Source organism: Electrophorus electricus, chromosome 21 (assembly GCF_013358815.1).
Source record: "Electrophorus electricus isolate fEleEle1 chromosome 21, fEleEle1.pri, whole genome shotgun sequence".
Classification (NCBI taxonomy): Eukaryota; Metazoa; Chordata; class Actinopteri; order Gymnotiformes; family Gymnotidae; genus Electrophorus; species Electrophorus electricus.
In genome coordinates this window covers 10204156-10218243 of record NC_049555.1, presented here as the reverse complement: position 1 = coordinate 10218243, position 14088 = coordinate 10204156, and the positions used below count along the sequence as shown (strand labels likewise).

The 14088-nt window shown below is 42.3% G+C and overlaps 2 protein-coding genes across 4 annotated transcripts in view; both read right to left on the bottom strand.

Annotated features, from left to right (window-relative positions):
- Window positions 1–931: 931 nt before the first annotated feature.
- Window positions 932–2810, bottom strand: LOC113574104 (relaxin-3 receptor 1). Its single transcript, XM_027004784.2, has one exon. The coding sequence runs from the start codon at window positions 2720–2722 to the stop codon at window positions 1739–1741; it is 984 nt and encodes a 327-aa protein (XP_026860585.2). The 5' UTR covers window positions 2723–2810; the 3' UTR covers window positions 932–1738.
- Window positions 2811–5456: 2646 nt separating this feature from the next.
- pias1a (protein inhibitor of activated STAT, 1a) overlaps window positions 5457–14088 on the bottom strand; it is a 33907-nt gene continuing 25275 nt past the window's right edge. For all 3 annotated transcript variants that reach the window (XM_035521098.1, XM_035521100.1, XM_035521099.1), the window contains exons 7-14: window positions 13590–13695; window positions 12312–12385; window positions 11710–11870; window positions 10779–10909; window positions 8527–8707; window positions 8076–8215; window positions 7812–7852; window positions 5457–7619 (exon numbers count right to left, since the gene is read on the bottom strand). In XM_035521098.1, coding sequence (XP_035376991.1) covers window positions 7299–7619; window positions 7812–7852; window positions 8076–8215; window positions 8527–8707; window positions 10779–10909; window positions 11710–11870; window positions 12312–12385; window positions 13590–13695 — 1155 coding nt within the window. In that variant the 3' untranslated portion in view covers window positions 5457–7298. The remainder of the gene's footprint in view (window positions 7620–7811; window positions 7853–8075; window positions 8216–8526; window positions 8708–10778; window positions 10910–11709; window positions 11871–12311; window positions 12386–13589; window positions 13696–14088) is intronic.

The window sequence follows — 14088 nt, the reverse complement described above, 5'->3', positions numbered from 1 at the left end:
AGCACAAGGCTGAATTTAGCCTTTAGTTAGGAAGATATTGACGTTTGTGCCACAGGAGAGGGTGGTGTGATGGAAAGTTGAAGTTGAAATGGGTGCTCCCGCTACTGCGCCAGGGAGCTGGCTCCTTGGTGCGGTAGTCGGGGCAAATATTTACCACCTGTAGGGCCTGGGTTTGAGACCCAGTTGTGGATGCTGCCTCCATCACAAGACGTATTTGAAAACTCTAAATGTTGAGGACCACACAGTGTTTCTAATGTTACAGGAGCCATAATAATAGAGATTACACTGGTGTATCTTTTCAGTGGGTGTTTAATGATTTTCTGTGTTTGAATAACACAGCCTTCCCTCATCCCTTTGTTCCATCACACCTAAACGTTGTTTTAAGTTGCTATCTACTCAGTGTAATGTCTTCAGTCATCTTTGCTAAGCAATTAGAGCTCTTTTTGTGATCCGCTATGAGACTTTTTTACAAGCAGTGTGATTTAGAGCTTCACCAGATGTGTTGAGATTCAGATCTGTAGTACTCCCCCCCAAAAAAACCCCTCATCTCCTCCTTTGATGACACATTTGTAATTAATTAGATGTCAAGAGTACAGCTAGACTTTGCAGGAAGACCTTGAAAATCTGTAATGGTGAGTGCTTGGCAGAAGTTGTGGCCAGAAAACAAATCTGGTGCATTTCTCCCTGGTTTCTCTAGACGTCCTCCCTGCAGACAGTTATTCGTGGAATCTGTGTTGGTATCAGTAGGGGTGTTGGTTAATCTCTCACTGAGCACAGCTGAAAATGAAACAGACACGACAGGCTCTGAGAGAGGATAACAGCAGGGAGAGAATTGACAGAAGGGATGTCTTTATTTATAACTGAAATGCTACAGGTTTTTTTTTTTGTTTTGTTTTTTGAGAAAAAGCAAGAATGAAGAGAAGGAGAGTAAGAGAGTCCTTTCTGGGTCATCCAGCCTAATGGGCAGATAGCAATGTTTAGTAGACCCTGACACATTTTCAGTGATTTTGACATGATATGCTTAAATTAGATTGCACAATTATAAATCTTTGCACTTTCTCCGTAACCCCAGAGGGATAGCACATGACATTCAATGCAACAATGCATCATCAAGCAAGCAAATGTAATTGTCTGCCAAAACCACTGTACCATACTGATGAATGTTATTGGCGTGTTTGAGAATACTTACTGCATGATTTACAACACAAGCTTGACTAAACATATCTGTGGCTCTAAAAACCTGTCTTACATGGATGAGCGCAATCACAGTCATTTCCTAGGACAGCTGTTTAAACAATGAGGTTAGGATTAATTGGATTGTATATTCAGAAGTGTTTCAGATGTACAGTTCAATAGCATCAAATCAAGACATTACATTAACCAACAGACAGAGTGAAACTAAGTGCCTAAAACATAATTTCACCACCACAGTACTTCGGTAACTGCATTTTTTTTGGTGACAGTTATTGAGAGAAAGATGACACACCATACTAGTCTTGGCTACACGTCATAAAATAAAGACGCATTACATTCGTGTACAACTTATGTGACTCAGATATTATATAAGTGACAATGCAAGTACATTTTATTGCATTAAGTTTTGCCCATAGTCATGTTTTTATACAGTGCTTGTACATAATAAACCATGAAATAAAGACTTGTGTACTAGAAAAAAGGCTACATGTGCCGGAGCACGGATACACGTCCCGGGCACAGAGCGCACGGTAAGTGCGCGCGCTCATTCGCGGAGAAACAATTCCCTCAGTTTCTTCCTGAACTCCCTGCGCATGAGACAGTAAATGACGGGGTTTAAACAGCTATTTGCATGAGCAAGACAGACAGTCAAGGGGAACACGTAGGTGTGAATGATGTAGTATGTCTTATCCCAGTACACCGCGTTGAACTTGACTAGGACTCCCCAGAACGTGATGGCATGGTTAGGCATCCAGCAGAGGAAGAAAGACAAAACCACAATGGTTATGGACCTCGTGACTTGCGTTCTGCGTTTGGGATTATTCTTCATCCCGCGGTGGCGGATGAGTCTTGAAAGCAGCAAATAACTGACAGAAACTATTACCATGGGTAAAACAAAGGCAACCAGTATTTTCTGAAGGTGGTATACCGCTAACCAATGCTGTCCATCGGGGAACCTTAACAAACAAAGTTTTTCCCCTGCCACGTTTGTGACCGTTGAGAAAATCAACGTTGGCGCAGTGGCCACGGTCGCCAGGAGCCACAGGACAACGCAGACCGATTTGACGGAGCAGACGGTCTGTTTGCTGCGGTCTTTCAGTGCAGAGGCGACAGACCAATACCGAGTGATACTCATAGTAGTGAGGAAGAACACGCTGGCATACATGTTCATTACCGTCACCGACAGGATGATCTTACACATGGCATCTCCAAATGGCCAGCTGAAGTCTAGAGCGGTGTCCACAGCCCAGAAAGGTAGAGTCAACACAAACTGAAAATCCGTCACAGCAAGATTAAGGATGAAAACGTTTATTTTGGATTTCCTTCTCTCTTGTCTCACCCGAACAAAGAACAGCACCAACAAGTTCCCAACTAAACCGATGGCACACACTACTGAATAAGTAATAGAGATAAATAACCTCAAAATCGGACTCCCGTCGGCGGAGACATCGATGTCCTCCAAGTTCTTGAAATGTAATAGGTCACTTATTGATTTGTTCACTATACCACTCTGATTAATATCTTCCATTGTCTAAGCCAGTGTTGCAACTGAAATTTTACCCATGTCACTAAAATTGTCAAATTACCTTCTCCAAACAAGCCTGACAAGTTGTCATCATTTAGATTATCCTTCGCAGAGCTCGTGAAATTGTCCAAACTGTGTAAATTGCAGCGCGCGTATATGGCGCGTGCTCTGCGAACAGCCTGCCCCTGGCTCTCTGCGATTGGTGAGTCCGAATAAAACATCCCTGTCCATGCGCGCTTGGCTTGCAGAGGAGCTATTGTGATGAGAAAACATAATTTTTAAACCACAATTTATAATGATATTCCGTTTAGTATGTGACTGAACAGTCGGTCTTAAGACTGAAGCAGTGCCAGTCTATTCCATTACGGACAAGGTTTAGTCTAATGAATTTATTTTCCTAATCAAATTTCCTGAATTAAGAAAATATTAAGCTGCCACTGAAGGAAATAATTGTTTATACGGTAATAGTGTGCAATGGTATTTAATTCTCTCTTCTATCGTAATTAAAGGTGGGAGTCAGAGAACAACAGAACCAGAACGCTGCGTTTGCTGCCATCTACTGTTTTTAAACATCGACAGCAACAAGTTAGCGATGTCCCATTCACCTCCCCCCAGTGCACCCAGCACGCCTGTCACAGGTCTAAGGTCAGAGCACCGATGGGTGTATGAATGACTCTTCACTGTCACCTGACCTCTTCGGTTTCATCCCTGCCCATAGTAAGAATTCAACCCAATTAGTTTAAAATTCGAAATGCAAACTACAGTGAAAATGAAAGCTGATACCTTAATCCGGTAATGTAGTGGATACGTTTATGTAATTCCGTGATGTTTTTGACGAGCTGGGAGCGTACTGCCAAACGCTTTTGTGGCTGCTTCGCGTTTTCTTACTAGTGCATATACGATTTGAGGAGGATGAGCTTATCTGACAAGTATACACAAACCTTTCACCCGCAGTGTTTTTGGGTACAGACAGACCCATAATGGCTGATAATGTTCATAAAATAAGTAACTATGTCATGCTTAACAAGGTTAACTAGTCAATAATCATAAAAAAAGTGTTTTGCTGGAATAAAGAATAAAGAAAGAAGTTATTCAAAGTTAACTCAATGCATTTATTACATCTAAACATCTCTAAATAAACAGATAACATTCATTAAGTAAACAATTTCTTCCAATGCATGTAATAAATATTTTTCCCTTAGTACTTTATACAAACTGACATTGTTCTACTGTACAATATTTCTTCCACATCTCCTTAAAAAGACGTTTCTCTTAGAGGACATGCCACAGACAGAGGAGGTGTATTTTAAGGCAGTGAGCGCAGATGTCAGCTTATTTTAAATGGAAAATAATAAAATAAAATTTGACTTAGACACCAAGTCCACTTGTAGCACAGTTTTTGCATTTAAAAATATAGAAATAATTTTAATGTTTCAGATCCCACTTCAGAACACAAATACACATCACAGAAACATCCATGTTTGCACAATATACCCTTGTCAAAACACACCCATTCTCCCACTCTCTCACTCACACACACACGCACACACGCACACACACACTCCTCTTCAGCCATTATAGCTATCAGTGAAAAAAGATGTTCACAAATTTTGTTGTTGCCTTTGACCAAAACAAAACATCCTTTGTATGTTCCGGAATAAATAACTCCAGCTATGTTTTTAATGTTTTTACATACAATGAAGAGAACCAGAGGTGCTATGATGAAATACTGATCAACAAGAATTCTTCATTAAAAAGCAGTTATGTTTATACTGGGCTTTGTTGTGTGTTGCCACAATAATCACAAAGTATTCAATTTGATGCTGTGGAATAAGCTGTACGCTGTATGAAAACAAACATGTTCTTTGCCTTCAGTTCTCATAGCAACCACAGCACAACTCAAGGTGAGCCTGTTACCAGGGGTGTGATCCACTGCACTGAGTAAAGATGACAAGACACCCAGGCTATAACAATGTCAGACACCTGCGAGACCAACAGCAGGCTTTAGAACATAAACCACCAAGCAACCGCAGGAGTGAAAAAACCAACAAAGAAGTGCAACTCCTAGTGTATCTCTGGATCTAAACACTGCCTAGATCACTGCTGGCTTTGGTGAGATTTGACACAAGAGAAATACTCATTAAAAAGCAAGACTCCAGGCCAAGTTCTGATAGAAGTCATGTGGAAAAAACTATTAACATCTTGGTCATGCATTATGTTCGACACCAGGCTGACTGAATCAATGTCTTCTCTTTTACAAACACATCTCTGATTAGGCTAGCCTGCTGGGCTGGGTGACAACATTTTACATATATAAAATCAGTCGGGGAGGGGGGGACGACTTGAAAACAAGTTTTTAAAAAAAGGTTTAAAAGTTGCAAGAGCATATAGTGCATGAGATGACAAGCAACTGAACAAAAGTTTTAAATACTATTTCATGAACTCACAAGGTTGCAGAAAAAACTTAAATACTGAGCAGAAATGTGGACCAGAGAGGACGGGCATTTAGAGAATGATGGAAAGGCGTAACATAAAATTCAGTTTGAGGGGATAAGCCTATCATCATTATTTCAGTCAGTGAGGATTTAGGGCAAGATGTGAGCAGTGCTTAGTCCCTAAGCAGTCATGTGACACAGTAAAGACTGCATGGACACACACACACACACACACACACACACACACACACACACACACACACACACACACACACACACACACACACACACACACACACACACACACACACACACACACACACACACACACACACACAAAACCTCCATACCCCAACCCCCCTTATCATACACATGTGCACAGAAACACACAGGCAGACTGTAGCCTTTAAATATTCCAAATCCTTGCAGGGAAAAAAAGATACGGTTTCCTTCACCCTTATTAAATTAAATCACTTATTAAATAAATATGTTTTTCAACACAGAAAGTGTTGAGCCGTAAGATAAACGTCATGCAGATCCAGATCAGGACAGCTGTCATTGAATATGCTCTGAAAGCCTCTCTCTTCCAATTTTAGAGCTTGGAAATATTAATTGTTCATTGCAGCTTTTAACCACAACTTCTATTTTGAAAAATTAAAAACTCAATGGCCACAATCTTTTTTTTTAATACTGGAAGCTCTATAAATAGTGAGGGATTCTAAATATTGTTAATCCATGCATGGAGGAGAGTGGCTATGAGCTCGTGAGTGACTGTCAGGATGATTGCCCGACTGTCAAGGGTCATAACAGGTCGAAGTCTCCTAACTCATATACATCCTGTCAGACGACACCAGAATAAATAAAGAGTGGCTTTAGCAGACACGTGAGTGCGTGTGTGTGTGTGGTGCTGAAGAGACACGGCATCATATCAAACACAGATGACTCGAACTCCATCAACAGCTTGGCAGGACACTGGACTGGATGAAATGGCAGGGCTACCTTACATGTGAAGTTCACATGGGTCTTACTCCAGCGTGGATCGAGTTCAAACACAGATATGTCCAGATTTTTGCTTACTTTCAACTTAGGCTCTTAGCGTTTTCTTTCCACCAGAAAACCCAAAACCTTTTGGGATGAAACACTGTTGCATCTTTCCGCTCATCTCCTCATGGAAACACAAGGGAACAACAGAGGGCAATGCACAATGTGAGTCACTGGAAAGAAAGAACGAAAAGGGGGAACAATTTCCTGTGGCGTCCATTTCGGCATTGTGCAAACAAAAAAAAACAAAACCCAAAGTGGTGTGAAAAATCAAGCAATGGCACACAAGGTCTTGCTCAAGATGGAAACATGACACTAGAGGCAGTGCACAGGGCTGTCTGCTCTAAAGTATAAATAAGTGATGAAGAAGGAAAACAAAAACAAGCAAAGAAGCAGAAATGGCCATCGGTCGCCGTGGCTCCACTCTCCGTAGCATATTCCTGAAGGGCAAGGAATGCTTGTTGACAGTTCATTATACTTCATATCATTTAAAAGTGTTAGAAAATCATCCGCAGGTTGAAAAAAAACCCAAGACAGCCTGCACTGGACAGTGCGCGTGCTGCTGAGCAGACCATGCCTGGAGTCCATCTGTCGCCGCAGGCGACCGCGCTGGCAGGCACAACGCGAAGGCGTGGGAGGTTCACGCCTTCGCCATGGATGCAGAAAGGATACTGAATGTAATGTAGCAAAGAAACGGAAAAAACACAACAGCAACTAAAGAGACACAAAATATTACAATAACAGTATAATCAAGGACAAAACAAAATGAGGATTTGGGATGAAGTAAAGAAAAGGTCGTCCCCCGCCCCCCACCCCCAATGGAAGAAAACGAACAAACAAAGAAGGAAAAAACCCTTAGTTATTCGCAGAGTAGGAAAAAAAAAGTTTTTCCGAGTTTATATATACAAAAGGTAAAACTGAAAATATATTTGTTCTCTGTACACGGCAACGTTCATCTTCGTTTAGGAAAACAACAACAACAACAACAAAAAAAACCCCTTTACTTTCCTTTTCGGGTTTCTTTTTTAGTTTGTTTTTTCTTTTTTCCTGTCAACGTCGAGCGTCTCTCCCATCCTTTTTTCTTGGACTCTGCGGGTACCGTGTCAGTCTAGCGAGATGACGTCTGGGATGGAGCCGTAGAGGGCGGAGGCTATGGCAGCATCGGGGCCAGCACGGGCGGAGGGCGGCAGGCCGTGCGCGTCGCGCAGGCTCCCGGCCGAGCCCAGGCTCCCGGCCGAGCTGCTGCCGCTGCTGTTGCTGCGGTGGGTGGGGCCGGCTGGGCCGTGCACGCCTCCGGCTCCGCCTACCGGAGTGCCCGGCGGGTCCAGGAAGAGCTGTGGAGAGCCGTAGGGCAGGAAGCGGTTCAGGAGGAGGTCGTGGTCCTCGGTCGCCGAGGCAGCCGCTGCCATTACCATGTTGTAGTGCTGAAAGGGACGGGTGGAGAGTGGACAGAAAGAGAGAGAGAGAGAGAGAGAGAGAGAGAGAGAGAGAGAGAGAGAGATAGAAAGAAAGAGAGGGAGACAGATCAGTAATAATTACAGCAAGAGAATGAGTATTGTGTTAGTTGTAGCTGTTAATTGTAGTGTTAACTTCAGTTCTCCTTTCAGCAGTCTTACCTGATGATTGTCTCCTTGTAAAAAGGAGAAAAAGTTGAGATCTGTTAAAAACATAAAAAACACACTGTGATTATGCCCATGTTCATAAGTCATTTGATATGGCATATGTGAATGTTTTACTTTCCATGACACTTCATGGATGGCACAGCAATACTAATGTATGTATGTATGTATGTGTGTGTGTGTGTGTGTGTGTGTGTGTGTGTGTGTGTGTGTGTGTGTGTGTGTGTGTGTGTGTGTGTGTGTGTGTGTGTGTGTGTATACCTGTAAGGTCGTTAGGAGTAGGATAGTAGTGGCGATAGTCCTGTATGAGGGGTGGTGGAGGGGGGATATAGTTGGTCTCCACTTGAGGCATGCTGGGAGTTCGACTCACAGGAGATGCCTGTGTACACAGATTCAACACTCTACACACAGACACACACACAGTCCCACAGATAACATAGCAAAACATGCATTATAACTTATACACCATTTGCATTCATGGCATTTCACAGACACACGTAACCAGAGTGACTTACGAAAGTGCACCAAGAACAACATACAGAATGTATGCAGAAAATGGTCATCAAAGTGAAAAAACTGCAACGTATAAACATTTTGAAAGAACTCCCTAACTGATATAAAGCCAATCTAAACACACTTTTCAGAAAAGCATTATGGAAATACACCGAGGTGTCTGCAAACCCAAGAGAACGCTGGAGTCCTCCGTACTCACCCCTTGTTCATCTGTGGTGAGGTGGGAGAGAGCGAGGGGCAGCTCCTCTTCGGCAGGGGCTCTTCCTCCTCTTCATCCTCTGACGAGCTGTCCAGGGTCAGGTCAATCACCTCCACCTTCTTGCTGCCGCCACTTGCCTGGGAGCTGGACTTCTGCTCAGGTGCCGACGTCCGGCACGCACCTGTCCACAAGGGGGTGAGCGGGGGAAACCGCAGCAGTGGCAGGAAATGAACGGCAGGAAAAAAATAAACAAAACAAAAAAAAAGGGGGGGGGGGGGGGGGGGGGTTTGCTGCTGCCATGCTTCAGAGTCTCAGATAGTAAGTCATTTTAGCAGGTTAACCACTAAGCCTCCGCACCACACCAGTACTGTGCTTGGGTGAACCATGAAGAACCTTTTTTGTGTGCAACTGTTCAATTAATGTCTTTCACATTCCTTGACAGGCAATTTGCAATGTCAGACAAGCTTACCTGTAATTATAGAAGTTTTCATATAATTTTCGCATGCTTGATATTCTCCCAATTCTTTCTGAAGCCTATTAACTTTGATGATTACACCACCCCCCAATAAAAACCACACCAACTGACAGAAAGATGAATGCATAATCGAAATTAAACAAGATAAAGAGATATAGTCTATGAAAAATGGAACTGGAGGAAAAGTAACACAAACAACAATATGACAAAGTTTGACTCTAAAACAACAACAAAGATAAAAATGAAAGAACTAGACCAAAACAGAGCAAGGAAACTTCATAAGAACTTTACAATACCTTGCAGTAATTTACGAATGATGTACTAGCCAAGCAAAGAACGAAACAAACATTGTGCACAGAGTATGCAGGAATCACAACACCACTGTTCAGTTAACTGAACTACACTAACATTTTAATAAACTCAAATATTATTGGCTATATAGTTTCAATATGGACCGATATATATGCATTGGATCGATGAAATTACGTTGTTCTTTTTAGAACATCTGCATCAATAAAAAATGATATACTGTTATGCGCCTAGTCCAGGACTGTAGGTTTAGTATTTAGTACTGCATAAAAGCAGCTAGACTATCACATAGTCAACCCATACCAATATTATAATCACACTTGATTGGGAACTTTTCGCCTGGGCTCAAAATCCATGTATGAAATATATTTACATATGTCTCTATAAAGCAAACCTTTAGTTCTCTGCATGTTTCCTTATCTAATTCCTGTTTTTTATATATATATATATATATATATATATATATATATATATATATATATATATATATAGAGAGAGAGAGAGAGAGAGAGAGAGAGAGAGAGAGAGAGAGAGAGAGAGAGAGAGTTTGCTATTCTTCTCTTCTGCAGAAATCCATAAAAAGAATCTGAAAGTCTTGCATATACTCAAATAAAAGAGAATGAAACATCCGACAAGAAGTTCAACACCCTCCAAAAGAGGCTTCATTTCGCTCCGTATCATGTGGGCTCTGCATATGAAATGTTGCTTTAAGGACACATGGAAGCTGTCAGAGATTATGCATTCATACTGCCAGCCATCAGACCTCGAAGCAACAGCTAGATTCCAGCCTTTGTTCTACACCGACATGCATGTAGGGAGCTACAGGAGGCTGACGGTGGTATGTTTGGTATGTTTTCACTAATTAACATGAGGATTAGCATACAGTTCACTTCTGTCTGGAAGGATTATTCTCTCCTTCACATCTGAGGGAAAAATTCTTTCATGTTTGTTTGAAACGTAGGAAAGTGAAAATGGACGATTTTTATCGCCCCAGTCATTTACCATCAAATTCCTTTGATATACATAAACTTTACTGTGTCAACTTTTCTTCGTCAGCAATTTTAAAACTTAAAAAACTCTTATTTATTTAATTAATAATTGTTAAATGTATATCAAGACACCTTTCAGATATAATTACACAACCACCATATTTGTATTTTCTCTGTGGGCTCAGAGATTTTCTCCCCACCTATTTGCCATGTTTACCTGCTGTGCTATTAGCCAACCACCCACTCACCCACCCACCCACACGCATACACACACTCATACATGCCACATGACATTCAGCAAACCCATTCTCATTCATGTTTCTAAAGTGTGTAGTTTCGTATATAAACTTACTTTAAGGACACTCTAGATTTTATTCCATCATTACATTTCATTACCAAACAGTTATTACAGTATAAGGAGTAATTTATTGATGCACAATTCTTGAAGAGAAACACAAGGTGCAGAAACAGGAAGTTACCGTCAACGCCGTTACATGAAGCAGACACCTCCTGAACTTCCTTTTTTGACCTCATGGGGGCCCAGCTCCCATCCTCCTTAAACTGAATCTCGTCACAGTCTACACAACTGTTTAAAATCTCCATAAACAACCTACAGAGAAGGAGAGAGGGAGAGGGAGAGAGAAAGATATTAGTAAACAGGGATCCAACTGAAGCACTTGGTAAAGAATTTTTTTCCCCCTCTGTGCTTTGTTTAATCATTAATATAAGAACTTTTCCTTTTCATTTATAATTGCACTCGCCAACCACTTTATTAGAAATATTTATTACAAACACAGCTTATGTGTAAAGTCGGAGACCAGGCCATCTGCTGCAGTGAACAGCTTGTGTTGGTCATCCATCTCAGCACCAGTTTCTGACCACAGGACTGACAAGAGCAGCCAGCAGCGATGGTGACATCTGAAGCTCCCAGCAGCACTGCTGATAATGCTATACTAGTGTAACACCTGACAGCAGCCCTGCAGGCCTGTGCTCAGAAACTGACCAGTGATCAGTGTCACAGGGGACAGCTGATGCTAGGCAACAGATGGGCTTCAGCGACTGTAAACCCACATAATGCACCTAGTATAGTATAGCAGACAGGTGGACTTGATGTGCTCAGTGAGTGGAGGTGTTAGTTAGGTGCAAGGTAAGAGCTCCTAATAAAGCAGTTTGTGGATGCATGTAGTGTGCCTCGGCAGTAATGAAATATATGACATTAATGCCAGTGAAATATTGAGAGCAAATTCAGAGAGCGAGAGAGAGAGAGAGAGAGAGAGAGAGAAAGAGAGAGAGAAAGAGAGAGAGAGACTACAAAATAGTTTTGTAAGTGCTCTGGTGTCCTGTTAGGCCCTGGTGTGTTATTGATCATGCAGATTTGTAATGTGCATGTGTGTCGTGCGAGGGGCATACCCGTCGATGATGAGGTGCTCATATGGGGCCTTCTTGTCGCAGACTGGACACACCCAGGTGGGTTTCTTCTCATTCATCTGGATGTAGAGTGTGGCATCAAAGCACTGCAGGTGGGAGCATGTCACTGCCCTGCATGGAATCATCAACCGCATCTTCCCCAGCTGTGCGCTCAAACACACACACACACACACACACACACACACACACACACACACACACACACACACACACACACACACACACAGACAAAACACACATACCACATGGAGAAACACATACAAGTTACAGGCAGGGAGACAAACCAAAGACGACAATATCAGATTCAGACAGACACCCCTACCGCAAAGTGCAACTGATGAAGAATGGTTATATTTGACAGATGATTAATGAGAGCATTTTCAAGAATTAATCATAATTCCAAAACATTTCCAAACAGTAAGTTATCGTGACCATAGCTGAAACCAGGTATTTCAAAACTGCAGCATGATCTCTAATACTTTAGCTGAAGTAAGGCTCTAGGCCATCAGGCTGCAAGCCCGCACTTGTCAAGCGTTTCTACCAAGGCTGTGTATGGGAGTGTGTGTGTGAGTGCATGTGCTTACCGGACACAGTAACGACACTCGCAGACTGGTGGTGGCGATCTCGCTGTCAGGGTCTGCCGTTAACTTCTCTTTGACTAGAGGGAGATAAGAGAGTGTAGCGTGTGGTTGTGAGGTCATGGGAGAGAACGTTCAGATCAAGAGCCGGGTGCCAGCCACCACGGCTCAGAAGACGTGTGGCAAGCGTGTTTGAGAGGAACCAACAATGAATCAACACAAAAACAACAGCTCTACCCAACAGAGTAAGTAAGGACCCTCCCATGGCCATCTACACTTTAAATGAAAAACCAACAACAACAAAACAAAAACAATAAACCTCCCCCCAACACAATTAATCAAATGTTGAATCTTAGTAGTCTGGCATGGCCCACCAACACGACGCGCTAGTAAAATAGAATCCCGCAAGAAATAGCACCGGTGGAGGTGGAGGTTACCGTGGAGACGCAGCCAGTGCTCCCCGTGTGTGCGAAGGCGACACCCACCCCCGGCCCCAGCAGCGTGCTTAGCGGCTACCAGCTCGTGCACAATTTAGCACAGTCTCTAGACGGTGCAGCAATAAATTAGTGGTGCAGGCTGAAGCATTTGGAGCGGCTGCCTTGAGCCCGGGTGCCATTAGAGCAGAATTTACAACCTGCTGCGGCAATTACGGGAGCATTCTTTTAGCATTAACAAGCTAGCTCAGACACTTTATAGTCTGCTGTTTGCAATATGTGACCAATCAGGCAATCTGGAAACTTTGTGAGGCTGACTTAAGAATCCTATTGGAGTTGTTCGCACAAAATATAATAATGTTAGATTTGTACACAATTATTTTAGAGAGAAAAGATATCGTTCCTACTAAGCAAGAGTTCCATGTTATGGACAATTTTTGGTAGCACTTTATATCAGACCTGTTACAGTGTAAAAAGACATTAATCCCAGTGTAATACTGAGACTAACAATACGTGACAATGCATTGATACTGTGTATATAAAAAATGGAAAACACCGAATCAGTGGATTTGGAACACAGTGAAGAGAGAATCAGTTTATTGTTTTTCATCTCAATGCATTATTTCCAAGTTTGCATTATACTTCTATATTGTGCATTGTAATTAATGGAAAATTCACACTGTAACAGTGTTGGTGTAATGATGTAATTATTTTTGCTAATTTCTTACAATGTTTTAAAAATTTGCATGGATGATCATAGATCTCTTCTCTTTTTACCAATGACATCCTACACAGAAAACACTGAGCCTCCAGTGCCTGGAGGGTCTGAAGGTCTGGTGCGGGGTCTTACTGAGGGCGCGCGAGTGGTCTGGGTTTCTGATGCCCTTGGCACGAAGTCTCTGTAACAGGGCTGTGGATGACTGCTGCTTCACCAGATACACTGCCATGGAGTAACTCTGAGGGAGTAACACACACACACAAAACACTTTAAATATCTGACTATGTCAGCAGAGTCATGTGTCATGATGACATCAGTGGGGTGGTTAAAGCCTTTCATAATCCAAATCATACAACACAGTCAGGCATGTAGTTGGTACTGAATAAAACAATCCCACCCACTGTCTAAATACTTCATAACTCATCCACACACACACACACACACACACACACACACACCAACAGCTGAATTTCCACTGATCTTTATTTACTGGAATGGAAATAAGCTCTTGACCTTACAACCCTCTAAGGCTTTGACATATTGGCATCATTACGCTCACACTCTCACACTATCAGAGTTCACCACTGGAACATATGGCCCCCCACGACCGTAGGTATAATTCATGGCTCCG

What these genes read in the sequence shown, in the direction of transcription:
- LOC113574104 (XM_027004784.2), bottom strand. Translation starts at nt 2,722, where the DNA reads ATGGAAGATATTAATCAGAGTGGTATAGTGAACAAATCAATAAGTGAC.